The sequence below is a fragment of the Neomonachus schauinslandi genome, chromosome 6 (assembly GCF_002201575.2).
Source record: "Neomonachus schauinslandi chromosome 6, ASM220157v2, whole genome shotgun sequence".
Classification (NCBI taxonomy): domain Eukaryota; kingdom Metazoa; phylum Chordata; class Mammalia; order Carnivora; family Phocidae; genus Neomonachus; species Neomonachus schauinslandi.
The window spans coordinates 147,999,455-148,023,095 of NC_058408.1; the positions used below are offsets into that span (position 1 = coordinate 147,999,455).

Sequence of the window (23,641 nt, forward strand, 5' to 3'; positions counted from 1 at the left end):
GATCACAGCTTAATAAAATTATAATTATGACCTTTCAAAGTATTATTGCCTGATCCACACTTAATCGGCATTCTCCGCTTGAAACCTTGAGTCTTGCAAGGGGGCTGCTGCATTCCATACTGAGAGAGTCTTTGTGCACTTAGGCGGGAGGGTGAGTTGGCCCCTGCTCCCCTCGTTCCCCAAGGCCCAGAGCAGGGGCTTGAGAAACAGTCATTGAATGATGAGTAAACACGAGGTGTCGGGCATGTTTTATGTGTATTCACACTGGTACACGTGAAAATGTGACTACGCGAAGCCCAAAGGGAAGGGGGCACTTGGGGGGGTAAGGGACAGGGGTGGGGACAGGGCTGTATTAGGAATGAGCTAGAAATCAGCCCAGACTGAGTTGGCCAATATTATCTGCTTTAATCAGAACCATCCCGATCGGCTGAAGACACTGAGCTCCTCAGCGACTGTGCTCGTGCTGAGCCAAATCCCTCCTTTTAAAAAGGATGCCAAATGTGACAGATGTCAGGCCTTGGTGCCTGTCTGTTCTCGGAGGAACGATCCGATTTCTCCCGTGGGATGATGCTGAGACTTGCCGTGTCCTCTTCTGGGACGGCGGCCGTGTCTGCTGAGGAAGGACTGCACACGCCAGTCGCGGCTGCTGAGAATCACGGAAACTTAGACCAAGGTGATAAACAGCAGGAGATTATTTAAGACAGTTTCAGTGCTTCTCCTTCGGGCCTAAGGAATAGCGGTGTGTTCTTGGGCAGGGAAGGCCAGATGCTACCGTGGTCGCTTATGATCCCGTGAACAACGATACGACCCTGGGTGATCGTTCTTTTCTGCGGGGGACTCGTGTTTTCCGTTACAAACGATGTGGCCAGACCAGCACCCAGTGGGGCCAAAATGATGCTTCTTGGATCTGACCTTCTGATGTGGCTCCTATCTGGGCAGGGGGAGGGAAAGATGGGAAGAAAATAGCATGTGTGCTCTTGTGCCTGTATGGCCCAATTTGGAAACTTGCAGATCTGTTTGATTTCGGCCGGGAGAGAGAATAAAGCTTTTGAAGTTATTTTGATTATCCTGTGCAGAAATCACACGCTACACCTAACAAATTCAACAATTTCATAGAGCCGTAGTCAAGCGTGTGGTTACAATTTTATTCATTCCATTTATTCAGTGAGTCAGGCTCTGACAGGGGGTTGATTTGTTGTTTAATATTTGGGGGGGTTTATTTTGGTATATTCGTAACATGTTTACTTAAATACCGCGTGTGAAATGAGATGTTTTCATTTGTTTTGATAGGTACATAAAGGCAACGTACAGCATTTCACACTTAACACAGCACTTTCTGAGTCCTCAACACGGCACCAGGACTCGAGAATGACTACCCCGCGTGCTTGGGAAGCGCCAGCCTCACTTTGCCCAGAGCAAAGCGGGGCTTGAGCCGTGCTGCCAAGCTCCCAGACCCAGAGCCCAGCTGAAGGGGCTCTTCCCCAATCTCAGGCTCCCACCATCACGCTAAGCCCCAAGACTGTGGGCAGCAAAGAGCCCAGAGGAGGAAATTGATTCTTCTTGCTTGTTTTATGGTTCTTAGGGTGTTACCATAACAGCATGGATTCTTCCCTGAACTCAGCGGAACATATGGGAAACCTATACTTAGCTTGTCATTTCAAGCCCTTCCTCCCCCACACCCAGCTCTCCCCCCCAGAAGTCCTCAATATGGTATCAATTCTGTAGGTTAAAAAAAAAATGTTCAACTGGGTGAAGGGTCCTTTGGTCTTGACCCATGGGAAGCAGCAATGTGTCCTGCACTTTGACTGGAGTTGCAGTTGACCACTAAAGTGCCAAGTGGACATTGTCCCTGGAATGGCTGTCCTGTCGGCCACAGCAGGAGCAGCATAGGCAAGACAACTGAATCCGGCACAGCCACCAGAACAGAGACGGCTTTGGCCAAAGACAGCTACAGAATGTGCAAAACAAAGAGATGGCACAAGGCAATCTTTAAAAATAGTCATAAATGTCAAAACAGACCAAATGAGAATATGCTCCTCTGCCTAAAAATAGACAGTGTTTCAGAGTTGGCTTCATACAGGAAATCATCACTCTGCTCTTTTAACTCTCATATTTAAGGGTCTTAGATCTGACTTTTATAAAGGAGAAATCCAATAGTTATGCACATGCTTACAACATGCACAGTAAGTAACTGAATCTCCCTGGTATACTTCTAGAATGGATACTAGGCAGCATCTCTCCAAAAGAGGATTACTAAGCCATCAGCTGTTCTTTTAGTGTCTAAGTCATTTCTAGGATGGCACAAGTCCAAGTCTCATTCATTAAAACAGAAAGAATCTATAAACACCTGCATGTAATTGATTAGTAAGTTGGGGTTTCTTTAACTGGCTGTTTATTCCTCTGTTCAAAACAACACACTAAACAAAGAACCAACAATGGCAAGTCATTGACATTGTGCCAAGTTATTAGAGACTTTTATTTTTGTAAAGTGGGTTATTGTATTTGGGGGGTCAACCTAAGTCCCTGAGGGCTCCCCTTCCATTCAAGTGCTGCGTCCTTTTGTTCTTGGTTCACTGGATTGAGAACAAACGGTGAGGTGGGAGGTCGTTGGACATTGGTGTTTGCTTTTTATGTAGAAAGCAATTAAAAAGAGAAGACTGGGTTTAAGGGCAAGTTATCTAATCTGTGTTTCTGTAGATGATAAACATACCCCCCACTCCTTAATCCCAAAGAGCAAAGGATGACTTCCCCCAACCCCTCATCCCTCCTTCACATAATTGCAGATTTAGTTCTGCATACCTTTTTGGTAATTTTGTGAATTTCATCCCCTAGGATGTTGAATTTTGGGTCACTCCTGTTGGAGATTGTTGGTGTTTGGGCAGAGATAGGTGAAGTGAGGCAGAGGTGAGGCAAGCGAGGATTTGGGCAGACAGCGAAATGGGAGGGAATACACCTGTAAGTCAGAGAGTCAGAGACTGCTTTGCAAAGAACTCATCACTTTTTTTTTTTTTTTTTTTTTTTTTTTTTTTTTTTTTTTGGGATTAAGGAGTGGGGGGGGGGGGGTACCTGAGAGCCGTGCCCTGGGCAATCCCCAAAATACTTCCAAGAATTCAAGTACTTGGAATGTCTGGATGAGGCAGAGGTGCCAAGAAGCAGGACTGGACACCAGAAGCAGCTCAGATGTCATCAAATCTGTTATAAGGCACTCTATTGAAACAAGCCAAACCAAAACAAAGCATCTCTTTGAAACTGGGGACAGGAAGAAGCATTCACACAGTATCCCTCAAAAAAGGAAAGGTAAATTGAACCTCCCTGAGGACTGACTTAACGTGTATAAAATGTCACTGAGTAGTCTCTCCATTTTAGTGTGTCATTTTTAAAAAATTAATGTTAGTGAATATAAAAAGAATTTGTAAATGCTGTGATAGGGATTAATAGGACTCCACTGTCTCCTTGCAATCTTTCTCCTAAGATCTGAAGGTCCTCAACAGAGAATTCTCCCTAAGGTGGGGCTGAGGATGAACCCAGTCCCCCAAGATGGGGAGTAATGACTATAACCTCAAGACCGACACAAAGGGTTGGGAATATTTGGTTGGCCAAACACAATGTGCTCTTCAGGGTAAGAAATTGTTATTCATGTGACTGCCCAGATGTGAAATCATATATCACAGAATAAAAGCCAACATTTAAGGTTTTAAGAATTACTCCTCACAAATTGCAATTGACATGCACTGAGTCCGCCTTCTACATGGTATCACTTGTACACACAGGACACACGCGCCGTGAAATGTGAGAGCAGAGACTCACGGGATGAGAGGGAGGGACGCCACTGGAATGTGCAGAGAGACCTAATCTTCCAGGGTCGGAAAAGAACTTTGAGGACATTCATTCCCAACCCTTAGTCCCTATTTCCTGAAGTGTGGAAGAAAGACACTTCTAGGTAGCTGAGAGAGGCAGCATTAAATAATATTGGCTTACATCTTAAGAAGCTGTTTTTCTATTTTAAGCCTTCTGTTTAGGTTGGGGAGAAAGCCTTGTTTGGTAACTACATGTCTAATGCCTCTGAGGGCAGACCTCAGACACGAAGTCTTGAGGGGGCAACGATCTTTGGCTGGAATTTAATCACATCAGATTGGGTTTTCTTTTTTCCCCTAATGTGATTACCTATAGATTACTTTGTACTTATGACAAATGATCCCGATTTTCTAAAAGATGGAAGACGAGATCAAAGTGTGCACATCAGGGCTGCAAATGGGGTAACCAGTCCAAGGAGGCAGTGGGTTTGGGAAGAGGCGAGGCCCCGGGACAGTTGACAGGGTTCTTTATAGAGATTCTCTGCCGGAGTTGGTCGCCAGCACATTCTCTGTGCCAGGCAGTGAACTGGATCTGTGTCTGGGTCAAGGCAAGGGGATGGGGAGCAGTTACCTGGGCCAGGGGTCAGGGCAGTGCCCCAGGAAGATGGCAACAGACAAACTGGAAACCCTCCCCCAGAAGCAGAGCTGCTGCAACACCCCGGACAGTGCATCCTGCCACTCACCCATCTTCAGGCTGACGGTGTGAGGCTGACACACTGCTCACAGATCCTCACAACGTGAGCATAAAACTAAAAACCACCAAATGTTTGCACCATGCTAGAAAGGCAAACACAAAGGGGCGTCTGGGTGGCTCAGATGGTTAAGCGTCTGCCTTCGGCTCAGGTCATGATCCCAGGGTCCTGGGATCGAGTCCCGCATCGGGCTCCCTGCTCCTTGGGAGCCTGCTTCTCCCTCTGCTTCTCTCTCTCTCTGTCTCTCATGAATAAATAAATAAAATCTTAAAAAAAAAAAAAAGGCAAACGCATATAGCAATGCCTGAGAAATAAAATGAATGGACAAAAATAACAAGATATTGGAATAAGTAAAATTATTATCAGACAGAATTAAACATTCCATCCACTAATGAGACCCGAAAAGAGACTCTGGAAGTTAAAATGTTGGTTATAGGAAACCGTCAGTAGCTTGGTTAAATAACAGAATGGACCCGTTGAAGAGTCAGCTAGCAAACTAGTGCAAATATACAAGCAGACAGAAAATATAAAGGAATACTTCAAAGTTGAGAAAGACAGGTCCAGATATTTTCGTACCCATCTAAGAAGTATTGTAGAAGAAAAGAAGAAAATGGAGTAGAGAAAATAATCAAAGAAATAATTAAAGAAAATTTTCTGACCTTTAAAAAAAGTAAAAATTAAAAATTAAAAAAACCCAAGGATTCTAAAAGTGAAATAGCTCACCCAGTTCTCAAGGGTACATTATCATGTAAATGCTAGACTTGCTGAGCCAGTTAACAAGGTAGATATAATCTATTTTTATTTTGTAGCTAGCAAAAGAGTCTACGCACATAGAAATACATACATACACACAGGCTTGCATGTACACAAGTGCATGTAAAACTGGTAAAATCTGAATAAAGCCTATGGATTTAACATCAGTTTCCTGTTTGTGCTATTTGTGGTGAACAGAAGTCTAGGATGACACCCTTGACCCTCACTCTTGTATAATCTCCTGCCCTTTAGTGTGAACAGAACCTGTGAACGTGATTCAATATCACTCCCATTATTGTGCTATGTTATTCAGAAAAAGGAACTTGTCCAGATGTAATTAAGGACCGAAATCAATTGACCTTAAGATACGGAGATTGTCCTTCTGCCATGTGAGCCCTCACCAAACGCTAAATCTGTCCCACCATGATCTTGGACTCCCCAGCCCTCCAGAACTGTAAGTAATAAAGGTTTGTTGTTCACAAGCAAAAAAAACAAACAAACAAAAGATATGGATATTAAACTGGGTGGGTCTAGGGCACCTGGATGGCTCAGTTGGTTAAGCGTCTGCCTTCGGCTCAGGTCATGATCCCAGGGTCCTGGGATCGAGCCCTGGTTCGTTTCGGGCTCCCTGCTCTGCGGGGAGTCTGCTTCTCCCTCTCCCTCTGCTGCTCCCCCTGCTTGTGCTCTGTCGAATAAATAAATAAAATCTTAAAAAAAAAAAAAACTGGGGGGTCTGATCTAATTGTGTGATCCCATTAAAAACAACAAACAAACAACAGTAACAGTATTTTCCTAGGGAGACAGATCACAAAATGTAAGAGAGATTTAAACTCCATTGCTGGCTTTGAAGCTGGATGAGGTGATAAGAGCAAGTTAAGCAGCACCTTCCAGGAGCTAAGAATGGCCCGTGGCTAACAGCCAACCCGGGAACAGGCATCTAGGTCCTAAAAGTACGAGGAACTGAGCTCTGCCACAACCACGTGGGCTTGAAAGAAGACCCCAGGCTTCAGGGTGAGAGTGTAGTACAGACCACCCTGCATTTTAGCCCATGAGACTCTGAGCAGAGTCCAGCCCCCTGTGCCCAGAACCATGAGCTAATCCACGGGTGCTGTTTTAAGCTGCTATGTTTATGGCAATTTGCTATAAGCAACAGAAAACAAATACGCTGTTGTACTATAACTACGCCAGATATTATCATTGGGGAAAATTGGGTGAAAGGGACACAGAACCTCTGTACTATTTTTGTTTTACAATTTTCCACAAATATATAGTTCTTTCAAAAGAATGGTTTTTTTTAGCCTTTATTTATTCATTTGAGAGAGAGACAGAGAGCACAAGCAGGGGGAGTGGCAGGGAGAGGGAGAAGCAGGCTCCCTGCTGAGCAAGGAGCCAGACTTGGGGCTCAATCCCAGGACCTGAGCTGAAGGCAGACGCTTAACCATCTGAGCCACCCAGGCGCCCCCAAAATAAATTTTTTTAAAAGAGTGATTACACATCCTTTTTGAATACCCCTAGAACATTTGCAAATATTGACCATGTGTTAAGCCACATTTTAAAATTTTCAGTAAGCAGAAATTATACAGATTTTAATTACTGACCACAATGCAAAAATTAATTAATAAAATATAGATGATGAAAACAAAAGAATAAATTAGAAAATGTACTTCTTAATTCTTGGATTAAAAAAGAACATTACAAGCTACTTTAAAATGGATATTCTTTTGTGCTTTGTCAAAGCTTAATTGACCATTTAGTTGTGGGTTTATTTCTGGGTTTTCTATTCTGTTCCATTGTTCTATGTGTCTGAGAGGGAAACCGAGAAAAAGACTCCTTTTTTTTTTTTTAAGATTTTATTTATTTATTTATTTGAGAGACAGAGCTTGTGAGAGAGAGATCATGAGCAGTGGAGAGGGGTAGAGGGAGAAACAGACTCCCCATTGAGCAGGAAGCCCAGGACCCTGGGATCATGACCTGAGCTGAAGACAGATGCTTAACTGACTGAGCCACCCAGGTGCCCTAAGAAACAGACTCTTAACTATAAAGAACATACTGATGGTTACCAGGGGGGAGGTCGGTGGGGGGACAGGGGAAATAGGTGATGGGTGTGAAGGAGGACTCTTGTGATGAGCACCAGGTGATGTATGGAAGTGTTGAATCACTATATTGTACACCTGAAACTATTATTACACTACATGCGAACTGGAATTTAAATAAAAACTTTTAAAAAAGAAAAAAAGGTAAAAAATTAATAAAAATAAAATGAACAGTATGTAGAGAAGCATGATGTATCTACAGAGTGGCCTTTGAAAGAAACAGCCTTACCTTACTTTACCTTACCACAAGAAAATAGGAAAGGCTGCAAATAATTGAGTTATGCTTTCACCTTGAGAAGCCATAAAGAAATAAAAATAAGCCCAAGAACAGAATACATAAACATGAAAGCATAAATTAGTAAGATCAAAAGCAAACAACACCAACAAAAATGTAGATTTAGTAAAGAGAGCAAAGACATGTGAACAACATTTAACATGTCAAAGGACAGGACATAACTTTAAAGATTAAAGAGAATAACTAAATGAAATACCCCAAATTCAAAAATCAATATAAAACAGATGATTTCCTCTACAAATAATAGTGACCAAAGTTAGATGGGGCACCTGGCTGACTCAGTCGGATGAGTGTGCAACTCTTGATCTCGGGGTTGTGAGTTGGAGTCCCATGGTGGTGTAGAGATTACTAAAAATATATATATAAATAAATAAACCAAAAAAAAGTGACCAAAATTTGAGAAAAAGAAAAAAAGAAATAGAAGATACAGACTAATTTTCATAAAATACATTGAGAAGATGTTCAAAGATCTGTACCTGAAAACTGCACCAGGTCCAGGAGATTTCATGGCAAATTCTATAGATATTTGCAATTTATACATGCAGTGTCAGAGCATAGTAAAAATAGATTTTAGAGGAGCACCTGGGGGCTCAGTCGATTGAGCCTCAGACTCTTGGTTTTGGCTCAGGTCATGGTCTCCCTGTCATGAGATCAGACCCCTGCATCAGGCTCTGCACTCAGCTTGAAGTCTGCTTGTCCCTCTCCCTCCCCCTCTCCTCCTCCCCTTCCTCCTGTGGGCACGCGTGTGCACTGTCTCTCTCTTAAATAAACAAATAAATAAAATATTTTTTTAAATAGATTTTAGGGACCCCTGTGTGGCACAGTCAGTTGAGCATCCAAATCTTGGTTTCAGCTCAGGTCGTGATCTCAGGGTCATGAGATCGAGCCCCGCATCTGGCTCCACGCTCAGCATGGAGTCTGCTTAAGACTCTCACTCCCCCTCCCTCTGCCCCTCCCCACTGTGCTCTCTCTCTAAAATAAATAAATGAATCTTTAAAAAAAACAGATTTTAAAATCCTTTAAAAATTTGCATATCAAGAGAATAATACATCAAAAGAATAATATCAAAAGAATAATAAGAATAATACATCATATCATAACCAACTAAAGTTTGTCCCTAAGAACGTTAGTATGGGTGAACATTAGAAAATCCATTAATATACCTTACTACATTCACAGATTAATACAGAAAATTTATATGATCATCTCAATAAGTGCCAAAACATCACCTATAATATCACCATATATTAACAATAATAACTACAACAGATTTTAGAATTATTTCATAATCTCAAACATAGGGGGTCCTAAGAAGGCATGAGATCCAGAAGCCATTAAATAGGAGATTTATACATTTTACTACATGAAAATACACACAGAACTAAAAATATGGTGTATACCACACCTATGTAAGATGTTAACAATAGGGGAAACCGTGGGGGGTGATGAGTGGGGGAGAGAGGGTATATGGAAACTGGGTACTACCCATTCAGTTTTCCTGTAAACCTAAAACAGCTCTAAGAAATAAAGTCTATTAATTTAAAATAGATATATGGTAACAAAGAGGGAATAACCAACATTTGATACAAAAGCCTTAATATCTTAATATATCAAGAAATCATGCAAATAATTGAAGAGTAAGACAAATGAACCAATGGAAGAATTAGTGAAAGATACAGATAAATAGTTCACAGCAAGAGAGACACAAATGGCTTTTCAATAGCAACACACACAATGAAAGAGATATAAATTGATACCTTTTTTTAGCTAACAAACTGGTAAACATAAAAGAATTTGTTAATGCACGAGTGTGGGAAAATAGAAGTGCTCAGATCTCATATCCTGTTGGCAAAGTTGTAAGCTAGAGACAGCCCCTTTCAGAAAATTTGATCTTAAAATTTTTAAAATTTAATATAAACTAAAATTGAAAATCCACATATTCTTTGGTTGAACTAGTTTATTTTTATGAGTTTTACCATATAGAAACGCTCACAGATGTTTATAGGAGGAAAAGACAGAAACCTGCATAAATGGCCATCAGAAGATTCCAGGACCATGGCACACCTCCATGTAATGAAATACCAGGCAACCGTGTTTTCAAAAAAGATTTATAAGTACTGATAAGGAACGACTTTGAAACTTCAAAGATGCATTCGTAAGGATAGTTGGTAGTGGAGTAGCAGAAAAGCAACAGTGGAATGGTGTCTACCATTGGTGTTTGTTAAACGGTGTGTTTGCGTGTGTATGATAGAGAGAGAGAGAATGAATCTATACAGACTGCCTGGAAAAAGATGCACGTAAAAAAGTGTCAGTCAGTAGAGCTGGTGCTGGGAGAAAAAAATGGGGACTGGAGTTAGGGATATCAGGGAAACCATTTTTCACTCTTTAATTTTCTTTTCTTTTTTTCCCATGTACGTACATTACATGGACTTCACAAAATAACTTAGGCAGAGAAAAACAAGAAACAAAGAATTAGAGATCATTCTTAACCTGGATCAAGATTACCTATCTAAAACCTACAGCAATAGTCAGACTTCAGAGAAACGCATTAGAAGCAGCCCTGTTACATTCAGAAATAAGGATATGTACCACCTGTGCCAATATTCAAATTGTACCTGATGCAATAAAATGAGGGTTGTCACAGTATAAATGTGAAAAATGATACAAGTGATCATTTTTGCAAATGATATAATCGTCTGCATAGAAAATCCAAAAAAAAATCCACTGAAAAATTATTAGAACTTTATTTTTGTTTTTTTGGAATATATAATTACTACAAGTTTAGCCAGGTGTCAAATACTAGATTCACATACAGAAATCAATAGCTTTTTTACACATCAGTCAAAATCAACCTAAAAGTGTAACTTAAAAAAGAATTCAAAATAGCCACAGATGTTCAAAATATGCAGGAATAAATATAGAAAAGAAACATGTCAGAACTATGTGAAGAAAACTATAAAACTTCACTGAAGAACATAAAACAAGATTTGAATAAATGGTGAGATTCACTGTGGCGTAAGAATATTGGTTCTCCTATAAATTATTTTCTAAATTTGGGGAAATTCCTATCAAATTACCAGTGGATGTACTTGACAAGCTTATTCTAAAATTCATCTTTAGGGAAAACATCCAAATACAAACAAGAAAGTGTTAGTATTGAGTGCTGGTGACACTGGTAAGTTTATAGGAGTGGGATACAAAGAACCATTGAGTGGGAAAAGACATTCAACTTTGACAATAATCAGACAAATGCAAAATAAGAAAACAAGTAAAATTTTTGTCCTTACATACCCTTAAATACGTAGAAGATAATTTGAGGGGCGCCTGGGTGGTTCAGTTGGTTAAACATCCTACTCTTGATTTCAGCTCAGGTTATGATCTCAGGGCTGTGAGATCAAGCCCTGCATTGGGCTCCATGCTGGGCATGGAGCCTGCTTAAGATTCTCTCTCTCCCTCTGCCCCTCCTCACCCTCTCACTCTCTAAATAAATAAATAAATAAATAAATAAATAAATAAATAAATAAATAAATAAATAAATAAATAAATAAATAAATAAAATAATTTGAGGGGGGAGAAACTGAAATGCACAGATACCATTGGTAGGAGTTTAATTAGTCCGGTCTCTAAGGGAATTTGGGAGTATTTATGAAAACTTAAACTGTGAATACCATCCAATCTAGCACTAACAGGGTAACTTTTCAGATTTTACTCCACAGGTGCATATAAACATCACCCAAAGAGGTTGATCAAAGTGTTCGTATAGCACCAGGTCTGACAGCAAAAGAGTAGAAGCAATTCAAATGCTCATTAATAAGGTAATTTCTAAAAACATGGTGCATCCATTTTAGGGAATACAGTGCAGCAGTTCAGAAAGCAAACCAGTCTATTCATACTGACATAGTAAGAACTCCCAAGATATATTGTTAGATATCAAAAGAAAGTTATAGAGCACCATGTGCTGTATAACAGTTTATGTTCAAAATTTATATGGAGTTATACATATGTATATGATTATAAGTGCACAGAATAAAAACAAATGGTTAACTTACTTCTGGGGACAGGACAAGGATTGGAGATGTGATGAAATCAAGGGGAACTCCCGCTACCTCTGTACTGTTTGAACTTTCAGAATGAAAATGTAATCCTATATCAATTACATAATTTTTTAAACTCCCCCCAAAGGTAATGTGGCAATTTTAAAGTTCATTTAAATACATTTTCGTTTAAAGCACTTTCATTTAAAGTGTGTATATCTTCACATATCTTTATTTTATAAGGACTTGAATGTTTTTCAACCTTATTAAAAAACAGAAATATTTTAAAGTGGGGAGTGGTAACATTATGTGTAGCTTTTCTAGTTTCTCAATATAAAGACTTTAATCTCTGTGTTAACAAAGCAAGAATATTTCACCTCAGCATTAAGGCATGTACAGTCTCTAATCTCTAATTTAAACAAATCCTATGTTAACTAGTATGGCTGAACCAGAAAACACATACTTTTAGAATGTTCAGTGCAATACTAATATTACAAAACTCAATAACCTTCTGGAAGGATTAGGGCTCCAGTGAAGAACCAACCTTCTTGTCAATAGCAAACCTTACTTTTGGAGTCTTTTTCAAAAACTCTGTATAGCTTCTCTGAGGAATAAATTTAAAAGACTTCCATATCTCATTATAATGTCTTGGGAAGCGTCTGAAAATTGGGACCACCACAACTTCTTGATAGACATAGGATATTTGGTTATTTGAAAAGCCATCAAGACAAGATGGAACATAGTCACACGCCCAGAGATTGAAATTTCTTGAAACATGTTGCCGTCTCTCTGGGGAGATCTTCCTACGCCCCAGGCCCTGGGGAAGAATTATAAGAAGATTAGGAGAAAAATATTCACGGTCACAGAATTCTGAGGTCTTTAGTAAAACCAGCTACATGGCATCCTATGTCTTAATGCAGAATATGGCAACCACTACAAGAGGTATCCTTTACCGACTTGCTAAAGGCTGTACATCAACACTCAAAGTATGCTGGTGGTGTTTTGTTAGGATTCTTTCAGTCTTCCACTTACACCAATGGGGCTGGTCTTCTAGAGACACAGAGGGTGGAACCAGAGAGACCACAGCTAGAAACAGTCTATTAGCCGGCCTGGACTCCCTGGCACCCTGGGCAGTTTCTCTGCACCCATGTGGCATCTCAGTGAATCCGCCGCTGGCTGCATCCCAGCATTCAATGGGATAGACAGTTCTCCCTCTAAGAAGTCCACAGAGGCTGGATTCTTCCCATGAAGGAAGCAACACCTTTGGGGATCTGCCCACAGGCTTCCTTATTAACACTCAGAACCTCACACATGAACCTGAGAACGACTATGTATTCAGAATTGTGCTTTTGATCTGATCATAATGAGAAGACAACATTATGCTTAGACAAAAGACTAGGAGAAAAGAGACATTAGATTACATAGACTTTACATTACAGATCGTCACGAACTCACAATGGAGCAACATACCATAATCCCATGGTAAGTTGAAAAAAATCGTAAGTTAGGGACTGTCTGTAGCAAAGTGAGTTTGTCTTTTCATAAGGACCAGTATCATTCAGAGTGGCAGCAGGTGGCACATTCCAATGAAGGTAATTTGAAGAGAGTTTAGTAAAGGGACTATTTTGAGGGAACCCTATGGGGAAAGTGCAGAGGCTCCAGGTCCAAGGGCTTGAGGAGGAATGTAGTCCCCACAGATTGGCCCCTGGTGCCAGGGCAGAGAGAAAGGGGGAGACTGGCTCTGGAGGGAAGATGCTGCCCAAGCACCTTTCTAAAAATGTACCTGCAGATACTCCAGAAAAAAAATAAAAAACAGATAAAAGGAGACAAAATGAATAGGGAAAGAGCTACAAGGAAAGGAACAAGTAAAGTTTGTAATTAAGTCTAATTACTTACTGATAATGCTATGAAATATATTGAAACTTCACATAAGAATCTACAAAAAGAAAAGAAGGGAGGGGAGAGAGAGAAAGAGAGCAGGGGGAGAGAGAGAGAGAGAAATCTGGAACTGAAATCCCAGGATTTCAACTTGACTGCTTTGAACCCCAGGAGGTGCTACTTAACATTATCCCATGAAAATGGCACCTTCTTGAGTTGGGAAAGCACATCCTGGCCCCCAACACAAGAATCCCTAGAGAGGAAAGTGAGGGAGGTCAGTACACTGAAGGACTTGCCTTATTCTTGGGGGAAAGGCTATAGATATTAAATTTTATATTAATAGAGTAATAGAGTGTCAATGTATTTCTTAAACATTTATACTTAGGGGTAACCACTATTAGACAAGAGAAGTCAGAGTGAGCAAATAAATTCAATCTAACAAAGTCAGGACAGCGAGGAAAAAAAAAAAAGAAACAACATGCGAACATGGTAAACAGGAAACATAAAATGAGATAGCAGAAATAAAACCCAAAACACAAATTATAACAATGTGAATGGGTGAAATTCTTATACAAAGAAACAATGACTCTTGGATTTTTTTAAACCATTCTCTATTTTATTTATGATTAAAAAAAAAAAAGAAAACCAACATGAAATGACTAAAAAGCATAAGGACAAAGGAATAAACCATAATAAAAGTAATGACTGTTATCAAAAAGAAAGTAATAGTGGCAAAGCTAATATTGCAATCTAGAATTCATGGCTAAAAACACTAAAGTATGTAAAGAGAGACACTTCATTTTGATAAATAATAAAAGCCACCAAGAAAATAAAATACTCATGGATTTTTATGCAGAAAGATACGGCATTAAACTACATAAGGCAAAAAGAATTTAGAAATTCAAGAATAATCTTAGAAGGGAAAATTGACAGATAAAGACAAAAACTAAGAAAAGGATATGAAGGATTTGAATAACATAATTAAGTCTTAAATAAAATAAAGAACTTTGTAATCAACAGATGGGGAATATATGTTCTTTTTAAACACCCATGAAATACTTGTTAAAATTAATCATGTATAAGATAAAAAAGATAATCTTTATAATTCAAAATCCATATTCTATAAAAATATAACCCATTGAACTAGATATTAGCAACAAAAGATGATCTCAAAAAATTCTGACCATGTAGAAAATTCAAAACATTCTTCTAAATTATTTTTAGAATTAAAAATTAAATCATAGACTATTTGAGAGCAAATAACAATGAAACTTTAGTTAGAAAAACTGTTGGGATGTAGCCAAAGCAATAATCTGAGGAATATTCATAGTTTTAATAAGTTCATTAACAAAAACAGTTGCAAGCATATGAACTAAACATGCAACCAAAAAAGATTAAAAAGAACAGCAAAATAAGAGTATTTTAGGAGGTGTTACACCAATAAATTTGAAAAGAAATAGATAAATTTTAGGTAAACACATATCAGTAAAATCTACATGAGAATAAATCAATCGAATAGATTAATAAACAATGGAGAAATTGAAAGGGTAAAGCAGTAAAAAAAACAAGAACAAAAAAAAAACTTCCTCTAAAAAATATTATTAAATCCAAATAATTTTACGGGCAAATTCTATCTAAACCTAAACTCATTAAACCGAAAGTTCACACCTGATCTAAACTATTCCCAAACATAGAGAAAGTTGGGAAGCTTCCAGTGTTTTCTATGAGACTAACATAGCTCTGGCAAACTATTTGTGGTACAATCCTGTTTATCGCATTAACAAGATACACACTTATATGTATATGTTTGCATGTGAATTGCAAAAATTCTCCAATTTTACCCACCAAACCATTATTTGTGAGGCATCAAGCTGGCATTGTGAGGAGGAAAAGTAAGAGTGCAAATTTTTTTTTAGTTTTATTTAATTCTGTATTGTTTGAAAGTTGTAAAGGACATATGTTACTTTGATAATTCAGAAAACCATTTTAAGCATTCCATTTAGAGAGGCAGGCAGAGCGGATATTCTGGATCTGTATTCAACACTCTGCCAGGGGCAAACCAGAATTTTTAGGTTAAATCACTTCAATTTAGCTTAGATATGGTAGCCTAGAGGAAATAGTAACTTTGGGCAAGTTGTTTAGCTTCCCTGTTATCAGGTTCCCCATCTCTAAATAGGGGATGATGAGTAATTAGCCAGCAGTGTTGTCTTGAGGATTAAATGAGATAGTATGAGATGCTAGCATATGGCAAATGCTTAATAAATGGTGGGTGTTATGTACATCAACATCATCATCATCATGGATGTTCAGATTCGGTAAGGATTCTCAGAGATCACCTGATCCACCCCTCTACCTCAGATATATTAACGCTGCCCTGTCCAGTTTGACAACCCCCAGCCACATGTACGCTCCAAATGTGGGTCTTCCAAATGGAGAGGTACCAATCTGGATTTTAAAGACTTAGTTTAGGGAATGTAAAAAATCTCATAAATAACGTTTATATTGATTACATGTTGAATCAATAATTTGGGGAGTTACTTAGTTAAATAAAATATATTATTAAAATTAATATTCACCTCTTTTTACTTCATGTGGCTACTAGAGAATTTGAAATTATGTCTGCAGCTCACTAGATTTCCAGGGCACAGAGCTGTGTTCACCACCACTAAGTGCTATCAGACTCTACTTACTCCACTGAGGGCGACTCATCCCCTCCGGGGAAGGCCAGCTCCAGCGATTGGGAAGTCCTTTGTATTATGTAAGCTTCCCTTCCTCTTACCTCTCCCTGTGGGGTGTGGTTCTGCCCACCAGAGACACACAGGCAACCCCTCCTTCCCATGATAGATCTTCACAAGAAAGCTCATGACTGAGACAGTTTACGAGAAGGCACTTTGAGAAATAGGAAGTACACACTAACATAGGCAGAAGGACTGTGCCGTCTGGCGCAGAAAGTGGCATGGAACTCTGAGAGGTTCATGCATTTTTTTTTTAACCTGTTATGAGGCATTAATTTTGACCTGGTTCCAATTTTGAGGAAAATCCTCTGCCTTCACCGTGCCTCCCAGGGGCGCTCCCAGTTTGACCAGTGATTTGGGGAGCAATACTCACAGAGTCCAGGTAGCATCCAGAGCTCTGAAAGCTGTGCCTATTGTCGTGGACAGAGAAGGGGAAGTTGTCACTTACGGCTTGCTGGAAAAGACCGAGGGAGGAGATGAAAAGACACACATCAGGACCCCAACGTGCTTTCAGAACTGACATACAGTAGCATGGACGGAAGACAGAGGAGGCAAAGGGACCTCTAAGTAAGAATGAAACCTCACCCCCTCCCCCACCTCCGGAAAGGAGCAAAGGGCCCAGGACAGCCAGTGGGTGTGCCCACCAACTCAAGGCTTTTTTTTTTTTTTTTTTCAAGATTTTATTTATTTATTTGACAGAGAAAGACACAGCGAGAGAGGGAACACAAACGGGGAGTGGGAGAGGGAGAAGCAGACTCCCCGCCGAGCAGGGAGCCCGATGCGGGACTCGATCCCGGGACTCCAGGATCATGACCTGAGCTGAAGGCAGTCGCTTAACCAACTGAGCCACCCAGGCGCCCCCAACTCAAGGCTTTAAAACTCGACCTAACTGGTGATCTTGCAGAAAATCATAAGAATTCTCTTTCAAAACACCTTCTTTGGAGGCAAAGAAGGAAAAGCGTATAGGTTCATGGAATGGAAAGCTAGTAAGGACTTTTGAGGCCGTCAAGACCAAACTTCTTCATCTGACCAATAAGGATCCTGGCAGACCAGAGCCCTGACCCAAACAATCAGCCTGAGTTAGCTAAGGGTGAGGTCCACACCTGCTTCTCCTTCAGCCCACTGCACGCCGCTGAAGCTGCTCACAAATTGGCGGGGGATGTGCACGTTAAAGCTGTAACCAAAGGTGATGTTCCTTGTGCAAGTTAGGTGAGCCTAACTTGATGGTCTGGACCAGGAGGCAGTTCCTTCTAGAGATTATTTGGGGTGTCACAGTAAGCAGGATATGAGATGGAATGCTACCCGTATTTAGGGAGCCAGGGATGGCAAAAGAGTAGTTCCTTCCAAAGAACGGGCTGGCCAGAAATGCCAGGGGGCTGCCCCCGTGGAGAGCCACAGGGACGGGGGCCCCGGGCCGACACTCCAGACTCACCTTCTCCCGGACTTTGTAGATCGGTGGTAACTTCCCCTCCACTTGCCGAGACAAATGTGGACGGTGGGGCTCTTTTAACATAGCACTTGTGCTGGATTCTGGCGTCTTTTCTGTTAGTCCAATCTGAGGGAACTGAAAAACCAGCACAGGCTGTGATTAAAACCAGACACAACCGTATCTCAAAGCCAAGGATCGGGGCTTCCTCCGTAATGTGATTAAGACGCCATTTGGGTGCTTCTGGTGTGCGATGGAAATGGCATCATTTTTATAATTTTCAAGTATTCTTTCCAAGACAAAAAAACATGGTAATGGCCCCAGGCCATCCCGGCCAGCTGTTGCCAGTTACAGGACCGCCCCCCGCTGCGCCCCCTTGTGGAAATGCTTCGCCCGGGGGGGGGGGGGGGGGGGGGGGCCTGGGGGCCCCGGCCATGCTCTGAGAAGACTCAAATGTGCGAGACCTTCCTTCCGGTCAGGGCGCTCCCCACGTGGGGGCAGAGGGTTCAACCGGCCTCCTGCAGGTGGGTGATGGTGCTCAAACCCAGTTGCGTCGCCGCTGAGAAGGTACGGGGTGGGGAAAGTCCATGAGGAACAAAGAGGGGATAGGATGCAAAGCATAATACTAAAGATGATTTGGGGAGGCTGTTGGTATCTCCCCATGAAGATTGGGGAAGGAAACACGTCTGGGCAGAGGGAGGAGGTCCCAAGAAGGGCCTCCGCCCACCCCACAGAGAGCTCTGGGCATGGGATGGCCTCTCAGAACCGTCCTGAGCTAGGGCGAGGGGACTGGGCCTTTGTGCACCCTCATGGATCAGTCACGGCGTGTGGGTTGTTCTAGGAAGAGGGGGTGACCTCGAGGAGGTAGCTGCCTTCAGCCAAGGCATCCCTAGGGTCAGAGCACGGAGTTCTTCCAACTGGGGAGGAACCATAATTCGGTGGTTGGGTCACAGACTGTAGATTCAGAGGTCCTGAGTCCAGTCCCAGCTTTCTCTCCTATGAGGTGAGCCTGATTCAAGAGATTGAAATTTTCCAAGCCTCAGTCTCTTTATCTGTAAAATGGGAATAATAATACTTATTTGACAGGGTAGATGTGATTAAAAGGGAAAATGCATGCACCAGAGAATACTCTATACCTGCTAGCAGATTCTGGTTTTGCTCACAGCTATCCCCTCCCCGATCCCCAAACCCACTGCCACACCTCAGGCTCCTGCTCCTTCCTTTATGCTGGATTACAAGGAATTTGGCCAGCACAGCTATTCTCCCTTGTTCCTTCTCACATCGCCGTGTAACTGTGTACGCAGGTGGCTTCTGTCCACTGCCTGCACCGAATGTGTTCAGTATATTACTGTTTATGTAAAAAGGTGGGGAGGTTACGTCCTACACAAGGTACACTTGGTGGGGTGTCCTCTGCAGCAGTGAGAAGCAATGGGCTAGGTGACACACAGCCACTGAGCCATCTCTTAAACACAGTGCTGAGTGGCAAAAAGAAAACCAGAATGAGATCTATAAGCCAACACCGTTTCTGTAAATAAAGAACCCATGCACACGAGACAATACCTGATTTACAGAACACATCTGAATGAAAAAGCTCCCAGTAAACACTTACGAATGACTGCAGGAATGGGGATCAGGGCAGTGAAACAGGCCCACGCCAGTGCCCCAGCCAGCACCCGCCCGGAACCCCAGCCAGCGCCCCAGCCAGCGCCCAAACAGTGCCTGGCCAGCACCCAACCAGCCAGGAGCCAGGGACCCAGCCAGCGCCCCAACCAGTGTCCCAGCCAGCACCCGGCCAGCACCCAAAGCACACCCGGCCAGCACCCAACCGGCCAGGAGCCTGCACCCCAACTAGCATCCTAACCAGCGCCCAGGCTCTCCAGGGGACCTGAAGAAGGAGGGAGGGAGGAGGGAACCAGGAAGGAGGAAGACTTCCTTTTCACAATCATGTTCCACTGTTTAAATGTTTTAACTAAGTGCATCCATTACATCCTCTTTTCTTCCACAGTAAAAATATCTGTTTCTGATTACAGTTGTAATAATACTCATGGCTTAAAAAAAATCAAACCTAGGGGCGCCTGGGTGGCTCAGTTGGTTAAGCGACTGCTTTCGGCTCAGGTCATGATCCTGGAGTCCTAGGATCGAGTCCCGCATCGGGCTCCCTGCTCGGCAGGGAGTCTGCTTCTCCCTCTGACCCTTCCCCCTCTCATGCTCTCTCTCTCTCTCTCATTCTCTCTGTCTCAAATAAATAAATAAAATCTTTAAAAAAAAAAAAAATCAAACCTAAAACAAAAGGAAGTCAAATTCCCCTGGACTCATTAGTGACCCTCTTTTTCATACATCCCTGTAGACATGTACACCCATGTATGTGTATGTATGGATGTGTGTATATATAGATAATTTTGCATACATAGGGTCATATTATACATGTGGTTTCTAAACATCATGTATGCCTATTTATTTAAGAGTAACTTTTGAGGGGCGCCTGGGTGGCTCAGTCGGTTAAGCGACTGCCTTCGGCTCAGGTCATGATCCTGGAGTCCCGGGATCGAGTCCCGCATCGGGCTCCCTGCTCGGCAGGGAGTCTGCTTCTCCCTCTGACCCTCCTCCCTCTCCTGCTCTCTGTCTCTCATTCTCTCTCTCTCTCAAATAAATAAATAAAATCTTTAAAAAAAAAAAAAAAGAGTAACTTTTGATTACTTTCTCCCCCCCTTTTGTTGCCCCAGATGACAATATTCATGGCTGAGTGCTCACGTACACAAACACCTAACCTGCAGAGGGGGCTTCGATTGCCTCACAAAAATTGGACCATAGGATGCATACTGTTCTGCTCTTTGCTTTCCCACTTAACAAGGTACCCTAGACATTTTCCCAAGCCAACCTATATATTTCTAACTCATTCTGTTATATTTTGTAATGTTCTAAAACAATTTTTTTTCCAAAGTAAATATAAAAAATACAAAGAGCCTCCAGATCCATAACCTTTCCTTGCTCCCTTCCTCCCCTCCGGCTGTGTCAACATTCCTGTCTGGGCAGCTACAGAAAATCAGGCAGGGGTGGGAGTCATTCTAGCATCAGGAATGATCCCTCTCGCCAGCTAAATGACAACTGACTTGAGTTCATTTGTATGCTGGAAGTCTAAGGACTAAATCACTAGGAAAAAAATAAAGTCTCTAGTATTTTAATTTCACTCTTTTAAAACGTATATTTAATGTTGATAACATGATAGCTGTGAAATAAACCCTTCTGTTGGATATTGTAACCATGAAATATAGCTTTTTAACTAGTTGGCAGTGAAATTTTTGCTGCATTCAACCACACAATGACTGCAATATTAAACAGGAAGGTGAAAGTGTATGGGAAAAGCCTTTCCTACCCGGCAACAGCCAGATTACAAGCAGCAAGGTCAACTGCAAAATGACTGTCACCTTTAATGTGGCAATTACTGTCCTCCCCAGTGGGCTGCTGCTGACTCAAAGCCAATGATTTCTTTAATTTTCCCAACTGGCCTGCAAGTTACTTTGGGAAACTTCATGATCAGCACTATTCTTCTTATGCTCTGAGGTGCTGGCCGCAGAAGGGACCCACCCCAAACCTGCAAGTCAGACTTTGGGAAGTAATGCCTCTCCACCTGAGCAGGGGCCCCGGGCGCAGTCCTGGGATCACAATAGGAGAGGAAATGTTCTTTCCTGCTTTCTCCCATGTAACAGAACCCTGACTTTGTTTGAGGTGGCAATGTGGCTGCTTAAAAAAAACCTCCCCAAAATCCCCGGCAGTTTAATTGGCTATGTGACCCAATGAGATCAAAGGAGAAGTCTGCAGGGCGGGGGTCCTGGGATAGCTTTGTTTTCCCCCATGAAAAGGGACAGAATCAGCCAACAGGTGCCTTCTGTCTTTTTGTCCTTTGACTTCCCCCTCATTTACCCACCTGAGTTGTCGTGTCACCAAGGATGGTGTCACCAAAGTGACACAACAGAGGACTGAAAAGGACCTGATGACCTCCAAGAGCATCTGTCTCAGCCCTGAACTGCCTCCTTCTGGATTTATTGTTACTGGAGAAATACAAACCCTTATTTGGTTCACTATAGTCAGCTTTTTATGAAACCTGGTCAAACACAGTCATTGCTGATATTGTAGGTGATAGAGGGGAAGCTACTTAGTCTGAGAAACTTGTATTTTTATCTTCAAGACTGACTCATGTTATGTAATTCAACCTATTTCCCATTTTACTTTGGCTGCCAGGAATCTCAGAGTCAAATCTGATGATATTATATAAATAGCAGTCATGTAAGCCATATGGCCGGTGTATGTTACATATCTTCCCAGTCTCAGCCTTTTATTCTTAAATATATTCAAACTGATTCTGAATTTTTATTTTTTTATGCTTTCCTGCTTTATTGTGAATATTTTCCATACATTACTGTAAATCTTTGAGGAATGATGCAGGGTATATAAGGAAAAAAATGTAGATGTATATGTATAATATTAATATACAGAATAGTTAACAAGTATTTAATGGTTACTCTGTTTGCATGCATCATACTAAGCACTCTGTGTGAATGGTCTCATTGATCTGCACAATAGCCCTATAACTCGGTACACTATGCTCCCATTTAACAGACAAAGAAACTGTGGTTTAGGAGTAAGTTGCTTAGCCAAGATCACATCCAGGTGGGTAAAATTAGTTTGTTTTTTTTTAAGATTTTATTTATTTTGAGAGAGAGAGAAAGAGAGAGTGCACAAGCAGAGGGAAGGGCAGAGGGAGAGAGAGACTCTCTAGCAGACTCTGCACTGAGCATGGAGCTTGACTCCGGGTTCCATCTCACCATCCTGAGATCATAACCTGAGCCGAAACCAAGAGTCGGACACTTAACCGACTGAGCCACCCAGGCGCCCCATAAAGTTAGTTTTTTAAAGCCTTCAGACTGAAATACTTCAAGGTGTTTTCTATTTTTCCTTTCCTTTTCTTTTCTTTTTTTTAAAGATTTTATTTATTTGACAGAGAGAGAGAGTGAGAGAGGGAACACAAGCAGGGGGAGTGGGAGAGGGAGAAGCGGGCTCTCCGCCGAGCAGGGAGCCTGATGCAGGAGCTCCATCCCAGGACCCTGGGATCATGACCTGAGCCGAAGGCAGACGCCTAACGACTGAGCCACCCAGGCGCCCCTATTTTTCCTTTTCTTTTGAAACAAAAAAGTGTTAACTTTTCCGTGTATTACAGCTCTGATACAGTCGGATCAGACAAAGATCCCAGCCCCCACGGAATTTATATTCTAGGAGGGGAAAGAAACAGCACACATAATACAGTAGATCACATAGTATGCAGCAAGATAGATGTTATAAAAAAAGAAAAAGAGCACCCAGCAATGGCAGCCTTGTGGACACTCACAAGAGTGCTGAGCGTTTTACACATACCAGTTGTTTCATTTAATCCTCCCAAGGACGCTATGAGAGTCCCATTTCACAGGTGAAGGAACTGAGGTTAGGTAAGTGATTCATCAAAAGCGATGCCACGTGAAGTAGCCGCAGCGGGATCTAGACTCATTTCTGTGACCTTGACCACACCCACGTGGCCTGAGAAAGGAGAGAGAAGCCACCATCTTTCTCACCCATCTTCCATCCTTGTCTAAAGCTGGGTTGAAGCGTCTCCCTTTGGCCATTTTCTGCAGGAAGCTGAAGGTGGCTGAGGTTGGCTCCCTTACCTCCCCACTGCCTTGGAAACTCTGCGCATCTGGAAGACACTCCTCCTCCTTGTTCCTGACCTGAAGCCTCTACCAGGAGGGGAGGTCCAGGGGGACCCACCGTTGCCATAGAATCAGAGCCCCCATCACAATGGGGGAGGACTTCGGGTCTTCTAAGCCCTCTGAGGGTTCCTGCACGGGGTCCT

The 23,641-nt window shown here is 41.8% G+C and overlaps 1 protein-coding gene across 1 annotated transcript; it reads right to left on the reverse strand.

Annotated features, from left to right (window-relative positions):
- Positions 1-12,241: 12,241 nt before the first annotated feature.
- On the reverse strand, positions 12,242-23,414 carry TEX36 (testis expressed 36). Its single transcript, XM_021703836.1, has 4 exons — positions 23,364-23,414; positions 17,767-17,898; positions 16,708-16,788; positions 12,242-12,538 (listed from the first exon to the last, which is right to left on the reverse strand). Exons 1-4 carry the CDS (start codon positions 23,412-23,414, stop codon positions 12,242-12,244), a joined length of 561 nt encoding a protein of 186 aa, XP_021559511.1.
- Positions 23,415-23,641: the final 227 nt, after the last annotated feature.